The sequence below is a fragment of the Bubalus bubalis genome, chromosome 10, assembly GCF_019923935.1.
Source record: "Bubalus bubalis isolate 160015118507 breed Murrah chromosome 10, NDDB_SH_1, whole genome shotgun sequence".
NCBI lineage: Eukaryota > Metazoa > Chordata > Mammalia > Artiodactyla > Bovidae > Bubalus > Bubalus bubalis.
Window position 1 is genome coordinate 75368899 of NC_059166.1, and position 25828 is coordinate 75394726.

Genomic DNA, 25828 nt, shown 5'->3' on the forward strand with positions numbered 1-25828 from the left:
TCAGTCGTGTCTGACTCTTAGCGACGCTATGGACTGCAGCCTACCAGGCTCCTCTATCCATGGGATTTTCCAGGCAAGAGTATTGGAGTGGGGTGCCATTGCCTTCTCCTACAGGTGTGAAAAGAGTTTTATTCCCAATGAGAATAAGGGAAAGATTGGAACAGACAGAGTAAGAGATTGCCTAAATTACACACACTACCAGTGTAATTAAATATCCACTAATGTGTCCTTGAAACTGGGTCTAAACTCATATGCTGACTCTTTGCCTAATATTTTTTCCATCATACCAAATCTGTAAAGGACATACAGGAACAATTATTTTAAATGATTTAAAGAGAATAAATGATACTATTTCTTTTTACGTTGGGCACATACTGGGCATTCTGTTTCTGCTGAATTAAACATGTAAGTTGCCTATTACAGTTCTTGGATCACTGCAGTACATGCTCAGTAAAGAGTGTGTTATTTAAATTCCTATTTTTGATAAACTTATTTTAAAGGAATGTTTTTTTTCCTGATGAGAATTTAGGGAAAAGGGTCATTATTTTTAAGACAGTTTCAATTTGGGGCCTAGCAAGTCATGCTTGAAAGCTGTTTTTTTCCCCACGTGAATTATTACACTTCCTCCTGCCTGACTAGCGCAGCCTACAACCTTGCCTACCAAACTTACGACTCAAAGGCCCCTGAGGACTTTCTGTAGCCTTCCAGCCATAGCCCAAACACCCAAAGATTCTCCCACGTGAAACTACCAAACACAATCTCCCAAGCCCAAGGTCCGTTAAGGCGAGAGCTCCCACATAAAGGGCGAATGAGAGGGCAGCGCCCCCCCTTTGCTCCCACCCCTCCCCGTCTGCAGCATCCAATCGCTTTTCTCTGTTGCGCGGTCGGCTTCTGGCATTGGCCGAGAACGGGACCCGCGCGGGACCAGTGCGCACGGGCCGAACTGGAGACTTGTCCGTCACGTGCGGCTGCCCGGCCACCCCGCCTCACAGCGCGCCTGGCTGGGCCGGGGAGGGGGCGGGGCCCGGGAGCTGCTGCGCCTGCGTTGTGGGCGTTCTCGGGCAGCAGCTGCCGCCGCCGCCGCCGCCGCTGCCGCTGCCGCCGCCGCGTTTGGGTGTAGAATCTGGAATTCCTGCGCCTCGTTAACAATGAAGCAGAGTTCTAATGTGCCGGCTTTCCTCAGCAAGCTGTGGACGCTTGTGGAGGAAACGCACACCAACGAGTTTATCACCTGGAGTCAGGTAAGGGTGAGGGCACCGCGGCCTCCGAACCCCCTGACTAACGTCCTCCGCTCACGCTCTCTCCCGCGGGGCTGTCTCTCGCGGCCTGCGGCTCGACGCCCTCTGCGAGGGCCCGCGGCGCGGGGGCGGTGGGGTGGCGCGGGCCTCGGCGTGCGGCCTCGCGGGGGACCCCGGTATTGTTCGCGCGGGGAGCCGCGGGGGTCCCGGCCGGCGCCGCGGGCTCAGGCCGCGGTGGGGGAGGGGCGGCCCGCGCGGGGCTCCGCGGCCCGGGAGACCCCGTAACGGTCCGACCGGGGCGGCGTTCGGAACCGGCCCGGCGGAGCCAGGGCGGCCGACGAGCCCAGGGCGCGGGAGCCACGTTACTGCACACTCATCCTCCGTCCTCCCGCCCGGCTCGCGGGCTGCGGCTCGCTGGGGGCCGGGCAGCCCGGCCGGGATCTTCGACGCGGGGTTTCTGCAAGGCAGTCTTCACCTCCGCGACCTGATTCTCGTCCCTGAAAACACACACACAGCCCGAGATCTGTGAGGACGCATCTGAGATCATTGTGAGGAGGGCATTGCTTATCCGTAGGTTTTAAAAATACCGTGTTATAGAAAATGACACGTTATTCTTTGACGATTCTGAGCCATTTGTGTAAATGGATTTTTTAAATGATTATTTTAATAAAAGTGCGAATGGACAGGTGCTGAATAACACAGTGAAGAGCAAAAACGAATCACTAAATTTCACTAAACTGTTGCCGGCAGGGTAGTATATAGATGCCTTGATGATTGGTTTGATCCCAGTTCTGCCGCTAAACAGGCTTCTTATCTCATTTGGCCCAAGTGTCTGATGGTTTACGTAGTTAATCCAAGACCCCCCTTTAGTTCCATATACTGATTCTGATTAGAATGATTATTACATAAACAGAGCATTTGCATTAGAATATTAAGCTATGGAATCATTTTGTGAAGAGGGGTGGAGTTCTCTTATCGTAGATACTCATCTGTTTTGGATATTATCTTGTTTTAGAGGTCTGGAAAAGAGTAAGTGAAAACTGCCTGCACAGTGCCTGACACCTGTTAGGTGCTGAGTAAATGTTGTCTTACCTCTTGCTCCCTTCTTTATTTCTTTCCTCTATTTTCAGTTTTATTAGTTAGTTTCATATTGACAGAGGGCAGTATATTGAGTTTTGGCTACTCAATATACCGTATTCATGCTGTCATTGTTCATTTTCTTTATTTCTCTGTAGGACTTAATTTTCCTCAAGGTCAGTATCATGAACTGGATGTTGTATTTAAAACATTTGATGAATTCTGTGCAATTGTACAAAGAAGGGGTGAAAATAGGAAGCCAGCCACCAGTATACACTTAAAAATAAACATATGTCTCATGCTTTTCATCAGTCATAAGGATTAAAAGTTGACAAGGATGGATCAGCACGGACTGCTGTTACTCAGCGTTGTGCATGGAAGAGACCGAACTGAGAGTCTGCCCACTCCCTGCTGACTTTATCACACCTATTTGTCTTGGATGTGCTTTGTTTTTATTGCCAAGAAATAGTACCTAAATATATTGGTAATTGGTCTTAATTAAGGCGTGCGTCAGTGACAGGTCTAATAGATTTTCATTAGTCAGAATATTTTAATAATGTTTTTTTGGGGCAGTATCAAATATGTAGAGTTTAATGCTGCTGGTACTCAGTCGCTCAGTCATGTCCAACTGTTTGTGACCCCATGGACTGCAGCCCTTCAGGCTCCTCTGTCCATTGGAATTTTCCAGGCAAGAATACTGAATCGGGTTGCCATTTCCTACTCCAGCGGATCTTCCTGATTCAACCCAGAGATCAAATCCATGTCTCCTACATTGGCAGGCAGATTCTTTACCACTACTCCACCTGGGAAGCCCCCGTAGAGTTTCATACTAATCCATGAAAGCATCATTTTATGAATTCTAAGCCAGATAAACAAGCCACTTAAAAATCATTCTTAGTTTTTCCTTTAAGTCAAAGCTTCTTTTTTAGCTACTCATTTTTTAATACATGGTGGGACAATTAAAACAAATTCAGTGAGGGAAGGGAACAGTATCTGTGCCAAGGGACACAGTAGGTACTTAATGTTTGATGAAGCAGTGAAATCCATGGACTATGTAGTGGAAGTGGTAGGAAAGAATAAGGTAGAATGATGCTTGAAAAGAACCTTAAAAGATCATCTGGTTTAGTCTCTTCATTATATAGATGAGGATTGAGACTTAGGCAGGTCAGATTATCTGTAAATACAAGGCCAACCATTATTGGAGGTAGGGTTCTAATATAGATTTCTGATCTCCCAGATCATTTTCCATCAATAGCACTGCACGTAATACAAGTTGTTAGAATAGTTAGTCTTATATCAAAATGTTACTTCCACAAGTCAGTGGACAATTCTGGATTGATGCTGTCTAGGGCTAAGCTTAGGAAAGCTGTCTTACGCTCTCACAGATTTTTCCAAAAACACTGTTAACAATGAAAGGTAAAACTTTAATTGAACAATGATGCTAGATGGAAAAACCAAAATAATTTACTCTCATCTTTTAAAAGTTGCTATTTATGGTTGTTTCTGGTTTCCTTCAAACTTGTTTTGCTGGACTTCTGTTGAGGTAATTTAGCATTTATACTATCTGAGTGAAAATCATATTAAGACTTTTTAGAAATAGCAGATGGTTTGGAAACCAGGCAGTCTTTTATGTAATTGTTTTCACTTGTGGAAAATAATTTACTCCTGTAGCTTGAGTATAAGGCAAGGGGAGAAAACTCTTACCAACTGCAGTTTGAAAAGTTTGGCTTAATATTCCTGAAGACTTACATAGCTTTAATTTTCCTTGAAATTTGTAATATAACAAAAATGAAATATCCCCATTCATGTCATTAATTTAAAAAATACAGTATTCTCACCAATCAAAATTATACTGTTACAGACTCAGTAGAAGTTGTACATCCCCCAAAGTTCCTCATTGATATTTCTTTTTCCTTTCTTTTTTGTTTGTTCTTACATTTCCTATAACTTCAAAGTTTTATGTAACTGTTTTGGCTCTGATAGGAAGTCTGTTATCGGAATCAAGGACAGAGATAGTACCGTTGGACAAATTAAAACTGTTTTAAATGTAACAGAGCCCTAAACAGAAAGCACAGGTTTAGCTTGGTAGCAACTGGGGAAACTTGATATTCAGGGACAAGAGGTTGTGGAAGCTGAATGGAAGTTCTTGCCATTGATAGTGAGGAACAGCCTTTACTGTTACTGATACATGATACTCAGTGTGTGTTGAAGTGAAGCAGTATTAGAAAAGGAAAGAACTGGAGGTCATTGTTCTACCAGGGTTGTTAGCTTTGTCTCAGTTCTTCAGGTTGCTTGAGAATACCAAGAAGTGATTTCCACCAAAGACTTCTTACTCATTTGTTTCCCCTTTTTGTGCCCTATGCCAGTTTCTATTTCCCTGTCCATCTCAAGTCAGCAGAAACAAATCAAGGAAATAGGAGGGAAATGAAGCAAAACTAAAATGTGTCCAGTGTCTCCTACTTGTTTCGGATGAATTTGAGCAATAGATCCTTAGATTTACCAGTGTTATGGTATTGTTTTGACCTTCCCAGCAAACATTGTATTATTACAGTATTCTCCAGTGAAAACAAGAAAGGCCACAAATATGGCAAAATAGGGGTTAAATCCACTTTAGATGAGCCTACGGAAAAGTTGACCGATTCATTGGCAAGTACTTTTTTATTGTATAAGTAAGAGAGAATGGAACTTCCCAGGTGATGTTAGTGGTGAAGAACCTGTCTGCCAATGCAGGAGACAAAAGAGACATGGGTTCAATTGCTGGGGTTAGGGGAGATCCCCTGGAGAAGGGCATGGCAACCCACTCCAGTATTCTTGCCTGGAGAATCCCATTGTCAGAGGAGCCTAGCAGGCTGCAGCCCATAGGATCACAGAGTCGGACACAACTGAAGCAACTTAGCATGTACACACACGAGAGAGAATGAGCTAGAGGCTCACAAGGAATGATTGGTAAACATTAAGAAATTATAGACTGGTTGTTTAAAAAATAATACCAATTTCTGTTTTGAAAACCATTTTAAAATAATGGGGCTGAAGTATTATTATTAAAATTATTTTGGACATTTTAAACCAAGAGTACCAATCTTAGCAGAAACAGTTATTACTACTCTTTGGAAACTTTAGGTAAGGCCTAAAGAGAGGCTACCATCCTTCCCCCCTTCTGAGATACAAGGTAAAATGTATCAGGAGAGTTCTGTGTTACAGTACTTAAACTTCACAAGTTTAAACAGCAGTAAGGTGGAATTTTTGTGTACAAAGAGCTTATTTACTAATTTTGAAGCAGAGAGTGAAGGAATACCATAAAGAGAGACACAGAACAATATGAGTGAGTTAGGGTTGTGTGTGTTTGAGAGAGCAGATATAAACAAGAGGCATTCATTTTTTCATTTGTTATATATAATCCAAGAGTTGAAATTATAAAAATATAATTTAGTCCACTAGGACCAAAGACTCATCATTCAGTCACTCCCAAGTGGTAGTTGTGAATCTGTTACGACAAGACAGTGTGCCTAGCTAGTAGGAATTCATTCAGTAGTGAAAAAACTAGCAGTCTTTATGGAGCTTACATTTTAATGAAGGACACTGATAATTAAAAAGTAAGCAAACAAATAATAATATAATTTCAGTTAGTGATAAGTAACAAAATAAAGCAGAGTAAGGAGAATGTATCAGTTTAATTAGGAGACAGAAGACACAAGTATTTTGAACAGAGTAAAGTTTAATAGGATTAACTAACTATATCAGGAGAATTAGACTAAAGAAAACTCTAAAGAATATAAGAATAGTTTTAAGAAGCAACCATCACTGGTAGGCTTAAGATCCAGTGCCCAAGTAAGAGCCCTTCCCCCCATGTTCTGAGACCTTGTTGGAGAGAGACTATCTCCATACGATGTCTCACTAAATGGCAGAGAAGTCACTGATACCACACTTGTGGAACTTACTAGAAATCCATCCTTCAGAACTTGTGGGAAATATGCCTTTTAGGGCAGGGGTTGGCAGATTATGGTCTGTGAGCCAGCCATCTGTTTTATAAGTAAAGTTTATTTGGAATACAGCCAAGCTCCCTGGATTTACTTATTGACCATAGTTGCTTTCTTGTTACAGGGGCAGAGTTCTGACTTTATGACCTACAAGCCTAAAATATTTATTACTTGAACCTTTAAGAATATGCTTATCTGTCTGTGCTCTAGAGTACCAAGGAAAGGCGTTCATGGGGAGATGTCTGGTGAAAGCTACTCCAGTTTGAAGCCTCCCGAAGGAAAGTGAGTGTTGGGGGAAGCTGGCCTTAGGGTGCTTCTGCTGCCCATGCACTGCGAGAGCTATGTGCTGGAGAACCTACACAGCAGGAACAGAAGTTCACACTGGAACCAGGAGGGGAAGCCCCTTCCTCTAATAATATCTGTATAGTATCTTCTATGACAAAGCTTAACATCTTGACAAAAAATAAAGATACTTAAGACTCAGCTCCATGTTTGCAGAGCAGACACTAAAGAATGAATTTGGAGCAGTAAATTCATGACTAACCTGTAAAATGACTGGAATTTATTATATTTTAAATAGAGTGATGAGGAAAGCCTCTTTGGGGAGGTGACATTTGAGCAGAGATCCGAATGATTAGAAAGGATAGGCCAGATAAACAAAAGGGAATGGCAGATGTAAAGACCTTGGGCATGGAGTGTTTGTATAGTTGCAGAAGGCACATGTGGTTGGATTATCTTTAGGTATGGAGAGAGAGGTAGGCAGAAGCAGATGTTATAGGGCCTTAGGGTATGGTAAGGAGATTGGAAATGAAGGAACTAGATAGAAAACATAGATTTCCTCTATGGTATCAAAAATAGTGTGGTTGAGACTAGGATAATAGCAGTGGAGGTGGTGAGAAACTTTTGGATATAATACCTATGTTGAAAGCAAAGTCACAGAACTTACTGATAAATTTGTCTGGAGCTGAGGGATAGAAAAGAATTAAAATGAGTCATATATATGGTCTGAGCAAAGGATAGATGATGGTACCATTTGCTGAGATGTGGAAAGATTCAGAGAAGTACAGGTGGGATTCTCTTTGGCCACATTAACTTTGAGATTACAAATAGATTACTAGTATTACTTTAAGAGAGTTCTGTTTTGCTTGCATTTTACTGACCATACTCAGTCATATGGTCACACCTTATTTCAAAGTAGGTAGGGAACTGCGGTGTTGGAAAGGAGAACAACATGAATGACTTCTATACTCCAAGACCTTTGAGTGGCAGTGTTGAATAGGTTATTTAGATAATATAAAACTCTGGCAATTCCAGGTGGAGTTTGGAGGATGCGGGTGGTAAAGCCATGGGACTGGATGAGATCATTCAGCAAGACAGATGAAGATCGAAGGACCTGAAAGATAGGGTATTCCAATATTTAGAGAGTATAAAGACAAAAGAAAAAAACAACAACAAAAGAGATGGAGAAGGAATGGTAAGAAAGGAGGAAACACAAGGGAGTGAGGTCATATCAGTTAATGGAAGAAAATGGTTTCAAGAAAGAGGTGATCAACGATTTCAAATGCTGTTATGAATAGTCTTATATATCTCTTCTGGTATATATAAGCAAACATTTCTCTAAGGTAGTTTGAAGAGTGGAATTTATGGAAAATAAGATATGAAATGTTCAACTTCAAGATCAAATTATTTTCCAAAGTCAAATCATCTTGTACTCCTATGAGCCATGCATGAGATTTTCCATTATTTGTCCCTTTAAAACTTGATATTCTCGTTTTTCTGAATTTTTACCTATCTAGTGAGTATAAAATATTATTTCAGTGAGGTTATATTTCCCTGATAATTAATGTGTTCAAACGTCTTTTCATATTTATTGGCCATCTGTGTTTCCTATTGTATGAAATGTTTGACTATTTTTCTATTGGGTGGTTTATCTATTATTATTTATAGAAATTTCTTATAATTCTTTGTGTTTTTTGAATGTATGTGTTGCCTATGCCTTCTCCTGGTTGTGGCTTGTCTTATTTTGTCCCCTTTATTTAGGTGAATATAAGTTCTTAATTTTAGTATGATATATCTGCCTTTTTGTGGTTCACAGTTTTCATTTTTTCAAGAAGTTTTTGCTTACTTACCCTGAAGAGAGAGAGATACTTTTCCATCTCTCTTTTTTTTTCCTTCTGAAAGTTTTAAAGGTTTGCATTTTGTACCTAAATCTTTAATTTACCTGGAATTGATTTTTGTTTGATCCATTTCATTGTTTTCCACGTAAATATTTAATAGTTTTAACCCCCTTATTGAATAGTTTCTTCTTTCTCTAGTGATTTGTGTTGCTACCTGTCTTACAAGCAAAATTATATGTAGATAAATTGTGTTTTTGGGGTCTAGGTTCTCTATTTTGTTCCATTGGAATGGTCCAATTTATCCTTTTTCCCATGTCATATGTCTTATTTACTGTAGGTCTGTAAAAAGTCTTGCTTTTGGGAGGGCAGCCTAGTCTTAGAAGTGTCTTGACTACTCTTGCTCTTCCATATATGTTTTAAAATCATGTTCTATTAAAAAAATCTATTAGGAGTTTTAATTGAAATTATACTGAGAAGTATAGATCAGATTAGGGAAAATAGATATATTTATGATATTGAGTATTCCCACGAACAGGGCATATTTCTAAACTCATTTATTGCTTAATAAAGTTTTATGTTTTTTGCAGTTAGGTCTTGTACATCTTTGTTAGACTTTATAGATGTTTTATACTCAATAAAATATAGATATTTTATCATATATAATTATATATACTAATAGGTATAGATAATATATAACATAATAGCTAATATATAATAGATATTTTATAATATTTATAATATATCTAAATAAAGCTAAAATATAATATAGGTATTTTATATTCAATTTATTTAAAATAAATTGAACAATTGCTGGTAATTAGAAATACAAGTAACATTTGTATATTGATAATAAACCAGTGAGCTAATCGTTGTATGATTTTGGATTCTGTAAGTGTACATCCATAGGCATCTGGATATGACAGTTTTGCTCTTTAAATTATTAGCTGCTAGAATTGAGGGGTTTTAATTTACCATATTGGTATTGATAATAAAATTAATTGGGTAATTTAGAGGGCACAGGGCATGCCAGGATGGAAAATACAGGAAAAAGTTGATGTTGGGGGACTAGGATGATAGGTTTGAAATAGACAATAGGTTGAGAACATTGTCTCAATTTTAAAGAACATTGAGTTCTGTAACTCAGTAAGTTAAAGAACATTGTGTATAAATGTTATTGATTGATAATTCAAGGGGGAAATTTTATATGGTTCAGGGGCAGAGGCATAGATGTGATAATTATTATATGTAATAAGGTTAATAATTAGATACACTGGTGTGGCTGAGATTGCCTAAGGAAAGAGTATAAAGGTATCATGATAAAGGATAGAAACCTAAAAAACAAACTTCCTCTTGATAGGTGGAAGAAATGAAATACGAGAGATAGGAGACCCAATGTATAGTTTCAAAGCCATAAGAGCAGAGCATTTAAGGAGGGGAGTGTCTGTAGTCCCAAATGAAATGGTACAGAGAGGTGTAGGAAGTTGAGAACTGAAAAGAAGGTATTGAACTTGATGTTTGACATTTTAGAAAAAAGTTTCAGTAAACTGAGAAAAACTGAAAGCAGTTTTTAGTGAGAGTAGGTAGCTGGGCCTGAATTGGAGAAGGAAGTTTTATGTAATGAATAAAAAGACAGATGGGGTGGGTAAGAAGAAGTCAAAGGTAGAGAGAAAGTCCTTTTAAGATAGAGAGAGATGTATGCACTTTTAAATTTTAATAGCTACTTCCTAATAACAGTGGTTATTGCTAAACTTAAAATTTTGCCAGTCTAATAAGTGAAAATCATTATTTGTTTTGTTGTACATTCTATCATGTATGAGACTCTACCTTCTTCCCTTGCTTATATTGTATTTGCCAGATACGTTATTTGGCCACCTCTATATGTAAGAAGGACTGAGAAATGTAGCATCAAACAAAACTGTGTTGTTAGTATGAAATTAGAGCATCATTCATGTTGTTGCAAGTGACAGGATCGCTTTCATTTTTTAAGGCTGAGCAGTTTCATTGTGGATAAAATACGTATATGTGTGTGTATATATATATACACACACATATATATATCACAGTTTCTTTATCCATTTTTCCTTTGATGGACACTTAGGTTGTTTTTGTGAGGTTATTGTGAATAATGCTGCAGTGAACACAGGAGCACACATCTCTCTTAAATGTACTGATTTCATTTCCTTTGGGTGTATACTCAGAAGGGCCCCTGGATCATATAGTGGTTCTGGTACTATGAAATACATAGTACCATTTTCCATAATGACATTACCAATTTACATTCCCACCAACAGTGCACAAGGGCTCTGTTGTCTCTGCATTTCTCGTCAACACTTACTATTTTCTAAAAAAAAACTTTTTTTAGTAGTAGCCATCCTGACAAGTGTATATCACAACAAACTGTGGAAAATTCTTAGAGATGGGGCTACCAGACTACCTGACATGCCTCCTGAGAACCTGTATGCAGGTCAAGAAAGAACAGTTAAACCAGACACGAAACAATGGACTGGTTCCAAATTGAGAAAGGAATACATCAAGGCCGTATGTATGTTGTCACCTTGCTTAATTAACATATATGCAGAGTACATCATGTGAAATGCTGTACACATTTCACATGATGGTGGGGTGGATGAAGCACAAGCTAGAATCAAGATTGTGGAGAGAAATATCAATAACCTCAGATATGCAGATACCGCCTTTATGGCAGAAAGCAAAGAGGAATTAAAGAGCCTGTTGATGAAGGTGAAAGAAGAGAGTGAAAAAACTGGCTTAAAACTCAACATTCAAAAGACGAAGATCATGACATCTGGTCCCATCGCTTCATGGCAAATAGATGGGGAAACAATGGAAACAATGACAAACTTTATTTTCTTGGACTCCAAAATTACTGTGGATGGTGACTGCAGCCTTGAAATTAAAAGATGCTTGCTCCATGGAAGAAAAACAATGACAAACCTAGACAGCATATTTAAAAGCAGAGGTATTACTTTGCTTTCAAAGGTCTGTATAGTGAAAGCTATGGTTTTTCCGGTAGTCATGTATGGATGTGAGTGCCGGACAATGAAAAAGGCTGAGTGCCGAAGAATTGATGCCTTCAGACTGTGGTCCTGGAGAAGACTCGGGAGAGTCCCTTGGACTGCAAGGAGATCAAACCAGTTAGTCCTAAAGGAAATCAACCCTGAATATTCACTGGAAGGACTGATGCTGAAGCTCCGCTAGTTGGACTGTCTGATGAGAAGGGCCAACTCATTGGAAAAGACGCTGCTGCTGAGAAAGATTGAGGGCGGGAGGATAAGGGGGTGACAGAAGATGAGATGGTTGGATGGTGTCACTGACTCATTGGACATGAGTTTGAGCAAGCTCTGGAGATGGTGATGTACAGGGAGGCCTGGCATGCTGCAGTCCATGGGGTTGCAAAGAGTTGGACATGACAGAGCGACTGAACAACAACAACAACAACAATCCTGAGAAGTATAGGGTAATACCTCATTGTGGTTTGATTTGCATTTCCCTGATAATCAGTGCGTGCTAAGTCGCTTCAGTCATGTCCGACTCTTTGTGAGTCTGTGGACTGTAACCCATCAGGCTTCTCTGTCCATGGGATTCTCTAGGCAAGAATACTGCAGTGGGTTGTCATACCCTCCTCCAGGGGATTTCCCTGTCCCAGGGATCAAACCCATGTTACTTATATCTCCTGCATTGGCAGGTGGGTTTTTTACCACTAACCTGGGAAGCCTGCTCATCAGTGATTTTGAGTATCCCACATACTTGCTGCCCTTTTGTATGTCTTCTTTGGGAAAATGTATGATCAAAATCTTTGCCTGTTTTTTAATTGGGTGTGTCTTTTTAGTGTTGCGAGAGTTCTTTTTTATGTTTTATATATTATCCTTTTATCAGTGTATTTGTAAATATTTGTACAATGGCACTCCACTCCAGTACTCTTGCCTGGAAAATCCCATGGACGGAGGAGCCTGGTGGGCTGCAGTCCATGGGGTCACTAAGAGTCAGACACGACTGAGTGACTTGACTTTCACTTTTCACTTTCATGCATTGGAGAAGGAAATGGCAACCCACTCCAGTGTTCTTGCCTAGAGAATCCCAGGGACGGGGGAGCCTGGTAGGCTGCCATCTCTGGGGTCGCACAGAGTCGGACATGACTGAAGTGACTTAGCAGTAGCAGTACTTGTAAATATTTCCACTCATTCCATTAAGTTGCCATCTTATTCTGTTGATTATTCTTTGCTGTGCAGAAGCTTTTTAGGTTGGTGAATTAGCTTGGCTGTAATAGTTATTTCACCGTGTGTGAGAATATATGTCAAATCATCATATACACCTTGTTGTTTAGTTGCTAAATCATGCCTGACTCTTTTGCGATCCCATGGACTGTAGCCTGCCAGGCTTCTCTGTCTGTGGGATTCTCCAGGCAAGAGTACTGGAGTTGGTTGCCATTTCCTACTTCAGGGGATCTTCCTAACCCAGGGATTTAACCCATGTCTCCTGCATTGGCAGGTGGATTCTTTTCCATTGAGCCACCAGGGAAGCCCACTGATGTACACCTTAAATATATACAATTTTAGTTTTAAAAATAAGAAAGTAGAGAAATCTGAAAATAGGGTAGGCAGCTAGCAGTCTCCGTGAATAAATTTTTTAATTTTTACCTTTATGACTTCTGTTGGTTTTTTTTTTTTAATGGTGCTTTCAGAAGCTTGGTTATAAAAAGTGAGGTGGCTTTCAGTTATCAGTGAGCTTCTGTTTTTTTCCTTCCAAATGGAAAGTTTATTAACTAATCCTTTTCCTCATGGTTTGAATGCTACCCTTAATTATTGCTTATCAAATTCTCAGATAGATTTGTTGCTGCTTCTGTTCTCTCTAGTCTGTCCATTCAGCTATTCCAACTTTAGTATCCATCTTTAGTATTAAATTTTGTAAACACTATAATTCTATTATCTGTATAGGGTAGGATTAACATCTCTCTCTCCATTGTTTTCAGTATTTTCTTGCCTATTTGTTACATAATTGTCTTTATGAAATGAACTTTAATGCCGAGTATTTGGTCATGGTAGCCATGGTAGCACCTCTTCATCTTGTCTCCAAAACTTTTTTTTAAATTGAGACAGAATTTAATGTATTGGTTAACTTAAGGAGACTTGACATCTTTATAACACTATTTGAACCTCTAATTTTTTCTTAAAGGTCCTTTTTTTTTTTTTTTTTTTTTTGAAGTATTTATTTATTTGGCTGTGTTGGGTCTTAGTTGCAGCCTTGGGATCTCTCTTTGTGGTACAGATTCTGTAGTTGTGGCATGAGGGCCCAGTAGTTGACACATGTGGGCTTAGTTGCTCCTTGGCATGTGGGATCTTAGGTCCCTGTCTTGGGATCCATCCCCTGAATCGCAAGGTGAATTCCTAATCACTGGACCACCGCAGAAGTCCCAGTCTTGTGTATTTTTAAAATTTATTTTTAAATTCTTGAATTTTTGTACTGTTGGAATCTTTATTCCATTTTAGTTTAAAATTAACCATTTTTACCATTTTAACCATTTTTAAATGTACAGTTCAGTGACATTAAGTACATTCACTGGTTATGTGATCATCACTACCATCCATTTCCAGAATGTTTTTCCTTTTCCCAGAATGAAACTTTGTACTCATTGGATAATAATTTCCAATACCCTCCTTCTTAGCCCCTGGTAACCATTCTTTCTGTCTCTATGAAATTGAGTACTCCAGATACCTAAGGTAAGTGGAATGATACAGTATTTGTCCTCTTGTGACCAGTTTAACTCAGCATAATGTCTTCAAGGTTCATTCATACTGTGGCACGTGTCCTTCCTTTTTAAAGATGAATAATAGTCAATTGTACAATGTATGTGTGTACCACATTTTGTTAATCTGTTCCTCTCTCAGTGGACATTTGAGTTTCTTCCACCTTTTGACCGTTGTGAATAATGCTACTATAAACATATGTGTACCTTTTTTGAGTCCCTGCTTTCAATTCTTTTGGATATATTGGTCATTACCAATACCAACAAAAAATGTTTAATTTTTTTGAGGAACCACCATACTGTTTTCCACAGTGGGTGCACTATTTTATATTCCCACTAGAAGTACACAAGGGTTCCAGTTTCTCTACATCCTCACCAACAATTATTTTCTAGGTTTTTGTATTTTTTTTTTAAGAGCCATTCTAATGAGTGAAATGGTATTTCATTGTGGCTTTGGTTTTTATTTCCCTGATGATTAGTGATACGAGGCATCTTTTCTGTGTTTATTGGCCATTTGTATTTATTTTTTGGGAACAGTGTCTATTCAAGTCATTTGTTGTTGTTTAGTGGCTAAGTCATGCCCAACTCATCGTGTCTATGGACTATAGCCCACCAGGCTCTTCTGGTTCATGGGATTTCCCAGGCAGAAATATTGGAGTGGATTGCCATTTCCTTCTCCAGGATGTCTTCCTGACTCAAGGATCAAACCCAAGTCTCTTGCATTGGCAGGTGGATTCTTTACCACTGAGCCACCAGGGAAGCCCATTCAAGTCCTTGCCCATTCCTAATCAGGTAGTTTATTTTTTGTTGTTGAGTTATAGGAGTTTTAAAAAAATAATTGTTATGGATATTAAATCCTTGTCGGATATATGATTTGCAATCATTTTTCTGATTTTGTGGGTTGTCCTTTCACTCTCTTAATAGTGTTCTTTATGTAGAAGTTTGTATGTTTGAAATAGCCCCATTTGTCTGTTTTTGCTTTTGGTCCCTGTGCTTTTGGTGTTACCTAAGAAATTATTGCCAGATACATTGTCATGAAACTTTTCCCCCTTGTGTTCTCTTGTGTTTTTTCTTAAGATTTTTGTAGTTTTAGCTGTCATGTTTAAGCCTTTGATCTGTTTTGAGTTGATTTCTACATGTGGTATAAGGTGAGGAGTCAGCTTCATTGTTTTGCGTGTGAGGATCTAGTTTTACTGATGTTGTTTGTTGAAAAGGCTGTTCTTTCTCTGTTGAATTATCTTGGCACCCTTGTCAGAAATTCTTGGGCTGTATATATGAGGGTTTATTTCTAGGCTCTTTATTCTCTTTCATTGGTCAGTCTCTCTTAATGCCAGTACCATACTGTTTTTGGTTATTGAGGAGGAAGCTTCAAATTGTTTATTTTTATATAGAAAAACACTAGTGATTTTATTTTTTTAATTTTTATTTTAAATTAGAACATAGTTGATTAACAGTGTCCTGTTAGTTTCAGGTGTACAGAAAGTGATTCAGTCATACACGTATTTATTGTTCAGATTTTTTTCCCATTTAGGTTGTTACATTGACTCAGATGGTAAAGATCTGCCTGCAGTGCATAAAGACCCGCATTTGATCCCTGGGTGGGGAAGATCCTCTGGAGAAGGGAATGGCAGCCCACTCCAGGATTCTTGCCTGAAGAATGCCATGGACAGGGGAGCCTGGTGGGCTACAGTCCATGGAGTTTCAAAGAGCTGGACACGACTGAACAGCTAAGCACACACATGCATTCTTCTTCAGATTCTTTTCCCATTTAGGTTGTAATGTAATATTGAGTATAGTTCCCTGCACTATACAGTAAGTTCTTGTTGGTTATCTATTTTAATCCCAATCTGCCCCCCCTTACCCTTTAACTGTAAATTCATTCGCTTAAGTCTGTGAGTTTGCTTCTGTTGCAAAAGTAAGTTCAATGTACCATTTTTTTTTTTTTAGATTCCGCATAAAAGTGGTATCATATAGTATTTGTCTTTCCTTGTCTGATTTAGTATAGTAATCTCCAGGTCCATCCATGTTGCTGCAAATGGTGTTATCTCATTGTTTCAATGGCTAAGTAATAGCCATTTTATATAGGTACCACATCTTTATCCATTCATTTGTTATGGACATTTGGGTTGTTACCATATCTTAGCTATTGTAAATAGTGCTGCAGTGAATATTACTTGCTGTTTATTTTATGTTTATTTTAGGCTCTAGAAATGCTGTTAGACAAAAAGCAAATATGAGCGATTTTTTTATTCAAGTTTAGAATGGGTCATAAAGCAGCAGAGACAGCTTGCAACTCAACAACACATTTGGCCTAGGCACTGCTAACAAAGGAAATGGCATCCCACTCCAGTACTGTTGCCTGGAAAATTCCATGGATGGGGGAGTCTGGTAGGCTACAATCCATGGGGTTGCAAAGAGTCAGACACGACTGAGCGACTTCACTTTCTTTCTTTATATAGTCTTTTGGAGAAGGAAATGGCAACCCACTCCAGTGTTCTTGCCTGGAGAATCCCATGGACCGAGGGGCCTGATGGGCTGCGGTCTGCGGGGTTGCAGAGTCGGACACGGCTAAGCAACTAACACACACACACACACCTACAGTGCAGTGGTGGTTCAAGAACTTTTGTGAAGGAGACAAGAGCTTTGAAGGTGAGGAGCGTAGTGGCTGGCCATTGGAAGTTGACAGTGACCAATTGAGAGCCATCATCAAAGTTGATCCTCTTACAGCCACACAAGAAATTGTCAAAGGACTCCACATTGATCATCTGTGTGGTCGTTCGGCATTTGAAGCAAATTGGAATGGTGAGAAAGCTTGATAAGTGGGTGCTTCATGAGCTGACCACAAATCAGAAAAATCATCATTTTAAAGTATTGTCGTCTTTCATCCTAAGCAACAGCAGTGAACCATTTCTTGATCGGATTATGAGGTGCAACAAAAAGTGGTTTTTATACAACAACCAGTGATGACCAGCTCAGTGGTTGGACTGAGAAGAAGCTCCAAAGTCCTTCCCAAAGCCAAACTTGCCCCTAAAAAAGGTCATGGTTACTGTTTGGTGGTCTACTGCCCATCTAATCCACTACAGCTTTTTGGATCCTGGCGAAACCATTACATCTGAGAAGTGTGCTCAGCAGATTGATGCAATTCATGGAACACTGCAATGCCTGCAGCTGGCATTGGTCAACAGAATGGGCCCAGTTCTTCTCCAGGACCACACCTGACCACACGTCGCACAACCAGTACTTCAGAGTTGAACAAATTGGGCTACAAAGTTTTGCCTCATCCTCCATATTTACCTGACCTCTTGCCAACTGACTATTACTTCTTCAAGCATCTTGACAACTTTTTGCTGGGAAAACGCTCCCACAGCCAGCAGGAGGCAGAAAATGCCAGTTGTGAAGCATGGTTTTTTTATGCTACAGGAATAAACTTATTTCTTGTTGGCAAAAATGTGTTTATTGTAATGTTGTAATGGTTAATATTTTGATTAAAGATGTGTTTGAGTCTAGTTATAATGATTTAAAATTCATAGTCTGAAACCGCAGTTAGCTTTTTCATCAACTTAACATTTCCATTACTCTAGGAGAGGGCTCAAAAAATATATTGTTGTGATTTATGTCGAGAGTTTTATAGTATCCAGCCTTATATTTATTTCTATAATCCATTTTTAATTTATTCTGTGTATGATATTAAAGAATGTTTGTTTCATTTTTTTACATGTAGCTGTTCAGTTTTTCCAGCACCATTGAAGAAACTGTCTTTTCTCTACTGTATAATCTTGCTTCCTGTGTTGTAGATTAATTGACTGTAGGTTCATGGGTTTATTTTTGGGGTTTTTATTTTGTCCATTGATCTATATTTCTGTTTTTGTGCCAGTACCATGCTGTTTTGTTGACTATGCTTTGTAGTTGACATATGCTTTGTAATATGGCCTGAAATCAGGGAGCCTGATTTCTTCTAGCTCCATTTTTCTTTCTCAGTATTGCTTTGGCTGTTCAGGGTCTTCAGTGTCTCCATATAAATTTTAAGATTTTGTTTTGATTCTGTGACTGACACCATTGGTGATTAGATAGGGATTGCATTGACTCTGTAGATTGCCTTGGATCCTATGATCATTTTGACAGTATTGATTCTTTGAATCCAAGAACGTGGTATATCTTTTCATCTGTGTCATCTTTGATTTCTTTCATCATTGTCTTACAGCTTTTGGAGTGCAGGCTTTTTGTTTCCTTAGATAAATTCATTCCTTGATGTTTAATTCTTTTTGATACAAAGGTGAATGAGATTGTTTCTGTAATTTCTCATCTGACCCTTTTGTTGTTAATGTATTAATTAGTAGCCAGATATCCTGCTGAATTCTCCTTTGGTTTTTCATTTGATTGTACAAAGATATAATTATGTTTAATCAATAAAATATGGCTTCTTTTCAAATTTATCTCATTTTTGTATTAATTCCATTGACTTTAAAACAGTGTTAAGTAATTTACTGGCTACATAATGTATTTCTCTTTGTTTTTGTGTAGATGAAAGAAGTCTTTTTAATATTTAGCCATAGAGTCTGATGCATTTTTCTAAACTTTTGAGATTGACATCAAAATGCTTGATTGCAGTTTGGAGCTTAATTGAAATTTAGAACTTAATTTCATTTTGTTTCTCTTGCTATTAACAGGAACAGAATGGTCTGAGGTGTTATGGAAAGACTGCCAAGTTTTGAGGTTCATATGTATCACCTACTGTTGGAGGATCTTAACACTGATATTTTCCATTTTTTTCAGAATGGCCAGAGTTTTCTGGTTTTGGATGAACAAAGATTTGCAAAAGAAATTCTTCCCAAATACTTCAAGCACAATAACATGGCAAGCTTTGTGAGGCAATTGAATATGTGTAAGTAAGAACAACAGTTTAATTGGAGTACTGCCATCAGTCACTGATTAAACCATTTTCCTCCCATTAGGATGATAAAGGAAAATATATTCATAGAAGCACCATTAATTTTTAAGTTTTTTACTTTTGTCTATTTAACTTACCTGAATTTTGAATGTGTTTCAGATGGTTTTCGTAAAGTAGTACATATTGATTCTGGAATTGTGAAGCAAGAACGAGATGGTCCTGTTGAATTTCAACATCCTTACTTCAAACAAGGCCAGGATGATTTACTTGAGAACATTAAAAGGAAGGTGAGTTATTGTTAACATGATTTAATTAGGGCATTAACATGTAGTATACTTGGTCAAGACATATTTCATTTGTTGAAAGTAAAAATGTACTGAAATAGACAGATTTTGTTGGGGACAATTTAGACTAATAATGCTTTAAGTATGCCCTCTATGGATTTTCTGATTTTTCCTCTGTGTTCAGCTGTACAGGGCTCAGTCTTTAAATACTTTTTTAGAGGGAAGGAAATATTTACATTCTGACTTAGGATAAGGAGTCAACTGTATTATGGTGGCTCACTCCTTATAACTTAGCTTAAAAAACATACGCTCCTACTAGAAAGTCAGCTGCTTAGAGGGCCTGTTTCTGTAATTCACTGCTGAATATCCTATGCCCAAGGTTAAGTCCCATATATATAGTAGGTATTTAATAATAACATTTTTGAATGTATGATATCTTTTGCTGAAATGAGCTATTTTGACTAAATCCACAAAGGGAGGTGGGGATAAAAGGGTAGTGAACCATGAAAGAACATGGCCTTAGTGTGCAGCTATTCTGTATAAATTTAATTAAAAGTGGAATGTGATAATAAAGAGGCTTGGGGGAATTACAGGAAATTTGGCAGAAGGAAATTAAAAAAAAGCCCTTAAGTTGCTTCTGTTCGTGGAAACTTTTCCACATTGAAAATAAATAAATAGATTATTCCTCATCCTCTCTTTGAGCCATGAATGCTGTTATTTTCCTGGGCTTTTGGAACTGGATCTTACCTTCTTGACAGGCTACAAAACCGTTTATAACAAGAAAACTTTGAGTTATAACCACAGTGTTTAGTGTTTGTTTAATTTCCTACATTTACTTTTTGAAAGGTTTCATCTTCAAAACCAGAAGAAAATAAAATTCGTCAGGAAGATTTAACAAAAATTATAAGTAGTGCTCAAAAGGTTCAAATAAAACAAGAAACAATTGAGTCCAGGCTTTCTGAATTAAAAAGGTAAAGTATTTCCAAATATAATCATCATAACAGGGGTTGGTGTTTGAGTGTGTGTGTGTGTGTGTGTGTGTGTGTTGAGGTTTGGAAGTTGGTGCTTTAGGTAACTAGATTATGTTGTTGGAGCCAAGATCAAAAACCATTTTTTTAAAGTATTAATTCCCTCTATTTTTATTGGTAGCCATAGACTTTACCCCATTATTATGTTTTCATGATGGTGGTGAAAAGAATGTATGTAAACTTGGGCAATCAAAACAATTTGATTCACAGTCTTACTGATGATAGATCATTAAGTTGGTGTCGGAAATTATGATTCTGTTTAGGTTGACTTTCATTTGTTCACACACATGTGAGGACCACAAGCCATAAAAACTACATATGTCACCTGTCCTTTTCTTCTGTAGAAATTTCTTAAGACATTTTCTATGTGGCCTATCTTTTAGGAAAAAGTAGGACACAAAAAATAGGGGAAAAAGGTCACAAGAGACTTGCCCTACTTGGTACTTTACATAGTCTTGAGAAGGTCCTAGTCATACTTCATATCTACAGAAAAATGTGTTTTTTTTAAACTGGAATTTTTGGCACCATTATTCTAATGCCACATTAACTTGTATATAAAGAAGACCTATATTTCTGTTCTTAGTAAGTAGCTAGAATTCTTCTCAATGTAAATAGGCACCAAGGTCTTAAAGGGCAGTTATTTTATGTATTGTCTCTCCCATTTGTAACATAGATCATTAGTTTAGTTATTCTTAAGTATTTTCATTGAGAGTAACCTTGAACTTTGAGTCCCTTTGTGAATAAGCATTAATTTTAAGCTTACTCATTCTGCATGTTTTATTTAAACTCTTATGTTGGTTTACTGTGTGTATCTTGTGTCTACTGAAGTGTCCTTTGACCCAGTTCCTTGAATCTCAGGTTTAGCTTTTAAGGCTTGGGATCCCAAATTTATCCTGTAAATCTTCATGGTAACCATTCTCCTACTTATCTTTAGTAGGCAAATGACAGTATATTTATATTTCTGAGAGAAAGTACAGTTATTATTCAGTAAGTATTAAAATCTTATTTTCTATACTTCTGTATTTAAATTCAGTATCTTTTATAGTAGTCTAGATTGAGGAAGATAGCTTTTGTGGAAGTTAATTAACAAAAGAGCAAAAATTAAAGCATTTAATAGATGAATTCTTTCATGTCTTACTCAAAATTATCGTTGCTATTAACATTTAATAACTGCAGTTTCCATAGAAGATGATGAGTGAGGGAAAAAATAAAGCTATTGCTACTGGACATGTAATTGGCTTGTCATGTATTTGTGTGTGTGTGTGTGTGTGCTTGCTTGTATCTGACACTTTGCAACCCCATGGGAGTAGCCCACCAGGCTCCTCTGTCCATGGAATTTTCCAGGCAAGAATACTGGAGTGGGTTGCCATTTCCTTCTCCTGGGAATCTTCCCGACCCAGGGATTGTACCTCTGTCTCTTGCGTCTCCTGGATTGCAGGCAGATGCTTTACCACAGCGCCACCTGGAAAGTCCCTGTCATGTATTTGGGTATGCCTTAAAACAAAACAAAACAGAACACATTTTTAATATGCTTTAAAAAACCCAGACATTTATATGATTGTATTTGAGACAGATCTTTAGACTGTTTTATAGTCTTGATAGTCTTTAGTTCTACATCAACACTTACCAAATTGTATGATCTTGAGTAAGTCTTCTCAGTTAGCTGAGTCTCAGTCTTCTCATCTATAAAAAAAAAGAGATGATTCTTTTCTTGACAGATTTTAGAAAAGTTTAAGTAATACACATAAAATGTTTAGAATAGTGCCTGGCATAAGAAGTGTTGAGTAAATGTCACTTTGTTTTAAGAATTGTTTTCTAAGCACAAGTCCAGAATTCTCATGATAACCATATTTGAAAAGTTAATTTTTTAAACAAGAAATAATGAACCAGATTGTCAGAGGAGTAAATGGCCTACTATTGTATGGATGTAGGTATGTGTCTTAGTTTTTGAATATATGTATTGCCATGAGTACAGGGTACTACTGTTAACAAAGTAAAGATTCTGCGTTGTGTCAAGGTTAGTTGCCCTTCTTTGTAATTGAACCAAAATTTTCTATTCTCATGAAGATATATAGTAAAAACTAGTTTATTTCTCTGGTGTTCTTAATTAAAGATATTGAGATCTGGCTTTTCTGACTGAATTTTTAAAATTTTTATTTTTGATAAATAACAGTGAGAATGAGTCCCTTTGGAAGGAGGTGTCTGAATTACGAGCAAAACATGCACAACAGCAACAAGTGATTCGAAAGGTGAGTTTTTTTCTCTATGACTATAATCTGAATTTAATGAGTATCATTTGTGACCCTCAAAAAAACCTCTGTTGAATAGTCAGTGATTGATCTTAGTTTCTTATATATATTGGGTACACAGAAGTAAAACTGAAATCAAGCCAAGTGTTACATATTCTTTTGAATTAAAAAAATTTATCGTTAGCTAAATTTCATCATACTATACTTCCAGCTAATGTTTCTTTAGCTTTTAGTAAGATCTTTTGCCTGATATAACAGCTTTAATATGCTTCATTCTTAGGAACATAGTTAATACACTACTAATTTTTTAACATGTAAAAGACATTTATACCGAGTCAAATTTTTTTATTTTGTTTTACTGTTTTTTACTCTAAAAGGCAAAGATATGGTCATGAAAGATAAATGACTAATATTTTCAAAGCAACTAAACAAAAAAAATTAGTTATCAAAGTATGTCATTATTAGCTTGTGCAGAAAGGCAGTTGAGGAAGTGGTGTACTATAAATCCTAAATTTTAGTATCTGAGCTGAAAATTACTGGGGGAACTGAAAATCTCCTTGCTGCATTGTGTCCTTGTGATTTAATCTTCTCATATCAGCTTTCATATGTTAATAGGTGAAACATAAAAGTAATTAAGGCAGCTATTTTTTGCTCATGAGTAAACTGTACTCTTAAGTTTAAGCAACAGGTTTTATAGGGGGAGGGAGGGTGGGAGAGCTTCAGTTTGTTCCTATTCAGAGGCCATTAGCTAAAAATAGGAGTATGACTGAAAGGATCTGGATGTAGTGGAGAGGTTTAGAATACAGAGATGAATGGTAGCTGCACTCTTTGGCCTATAGTCAAAACAGATACACTGATTTTTAAAAATAAGTTTCAGGGGAAGGTTGAATGTAAGATTCAGTTTTTATTGTTTAGTCCAAGTATATGTATTTTTAAAATTTCCATAGTTGATTCCAACCTGAAGTCCTGTTTAGGAATACCTAATTTTAAATGATACATGTATCTTAACCTGTGCTTTATTTTTAAAAAATTTGTGTATCTTTCTCAGATACACAATACAAAACAATGTTTGGTTAAATGTTAACTCATAATACTTCATAATTTGTTGTTGTTTTTTCCTTGAAAGCAAGGATAGTTGGTAAAATACTTAATATTTCATTTTTTTCATGAAAGTGAACATTCTGTCTCCTCAAATTTGAGTTTGAACCTATGTGTTTTAGTAGGGTTAGGAAGTTTCCATAATGCATGATAGATAGCTGATAATTTTTTCCCTATTCCTGGAATTTGTTTCTAACTCTGCCATTTCCTCTTTGGCCTTGGATTAACTGGAATAATATATTGGAGGTATCTGTTAGAGAACTTGTCAGGTACAGAAGTCCAGTGATATAAATGTTAAATGCCTCATCTTCAGGAAACAGACTCTGTACAACATAGTGCCAAAGTGTCAAAGGAGAGCTGAAGCTTACAACAGATTTCAGGAGAAATTTAACCAGCATTTCATGTTCTTATAAATTCCGCTAACTAATGCTTTTAGAATTTTCCCTAACAGTTTTTTATAAATTAACGAAAATAATTAAACTGTTTCATACGTATCTTTAAGGTTAAATGTTGTCTTTTCATCAGCTGTCAGCATTTCCTTTTAAACAAGTAAATTTAGTGGCTAACCTCCTTTGCATAGACTATTGTTTCGTCACTAAGTCATGTCCCATTCTTCATGACCCCCATGCCAGGGGGACATCATGCCAGGCCCCCCTGTGCCTCACTGTCTCCCGGAATTTGCCCAGGTTTGTGTCCATTGAATTGGTGATGCTGTCCAACCGTCTCATCTTCTGTCTCCCCCTTCCCTTCCTGCCTTCAATCTTTCCCAGCGTCAGAGCCTTTCCACTGAGTCTGCTCTTCACATCAGGTGGCTAGAGTATTGGAGCTTTAGCTTCAGCATCAGTCCTTCCAATAAATACTCATTTTGACTTACCTGTAGACACCACGGTTCAAAAGCATCATAGACTAATGCTGTCTAACTCTTCAATTAAAATATTTTTATTTTCTCTGTGGAAAAGTTAATATTGATTGTAAGGCAAGCCATTTAGTAGCCTCATTTGGGGGAGAGTGTTCAATATTAAAGCTATACATTATGTATTTTCGGTTGTCAATTCTCTTTAATTATGTAATTATATTTTATAAGCTTGTGCAAGGCACTCTTCTTCAAAGATTCTAGATAGTTGTCAGTCACTTGGCCTTTGTTCATAGCATCTCAGTGATATACTGGTTTTCATAGTTTACTTCTTGAACTCCTTTAGGCAGTACAATTTCAAGGCATACCCTGAGCCAGTGAGTCTCACATTAGTGTCACCTGGAGCTCTTGCTAGTGAACAGCACACATTGCTGGACCCTGTCCTCAGAATTTTAGAGCATTTCTGGAGTGGGGTAGATAATTTGAATGTCTAAAAAGCTCTTAGGCCAGTGCTGCTGGTCCATGGACCATATTTTAAGAAACACTGTCATAAAATATAAAGAATTGATTGCATATCTGGATCTGTTTAATAGTTTTTTCTAAATTTAATGAGACTGAAAATCAGCTTCCTGTGATTGTCATCTGGAAGCTTTGACAGATGTTCAGTGTCTCAATAATTTTCTAGAATTAGCCAATAACTTTTATAATCTGAAAACATTATGATCTGAGAGAGTTGGCAATCTCTTTTGTTTCTAATTATGTTCCTGGTATAAGAAAAATATTTGTCAAACATCAGTTTTCTTTTTTGCATCATAATCTTCTTGAAAGAATTTTAAAAGTAAGGATCTATATCCAGGCATGCTTGGTACTTATCACCAAGACAAATAATTGAATTGAATATCGGAGAGATAAATAGGTGGATGGCGGGAGAGGAAGCTAGATATAGTTATATGGGAAGATGGATGTCCTGAAAGTGATAATGAAGTCGCTCAGTCGTGTCCGACTCTTTGCGACCCCATGGACTGTATCCTACCAGGCTCTTCCGTCCATGGGATTTTCCAGGCAAGAATACTGGAGTGGGTTGCCGTTTCCTTCTCCAGGAGATCTTCCCGACCCAGGGATTGAACCCTGGTCTCCCGCATTGTAGGCAGACGCTTTACCATCTGAGCCACCAGGGGTACCTCTATATTTTAAGTAGCAGCAACTTTATCACAGGTTATTCTGCCTGGAAGCTGGTATGTTTTTTTAAGTATTATAA

General features: G+C 37.8%; 1 protein-coding gene across 2 annotated transcripts in view; it reads left to right on the plus strand.

Annotated features, from left to right (window-relative positions):
• The first annotated feature begins 1032 nt into the window (after window positions 1-1032).
• HSF2 (heat shock transcription factor 2) overlaps window positions 1033-25828 on the plus strand; it is a 38445-nt gene continuing 13649 nt past the window's right edge. The window contains exons 1-5 of one of the 2 annotated variants that reach the window (XM_006047578.4): window positions 1033-1241; window positions 18944-19052; window positions 19218-19345; window positions 20189-20313; window positions 22544-22619. In XM_006047578.4, the coding sequence (XP_006047640.1) occupies window positions 1149-1241; window positions 18944-19052; window positions 19218-19345; window positions 20189-20313; window positions 22544-22619 (531 nt within the window). In that variant the 5' untranslated portion in view covers window positions 1033-1148. 2 annotated transcript variants of the gene reach the window in all.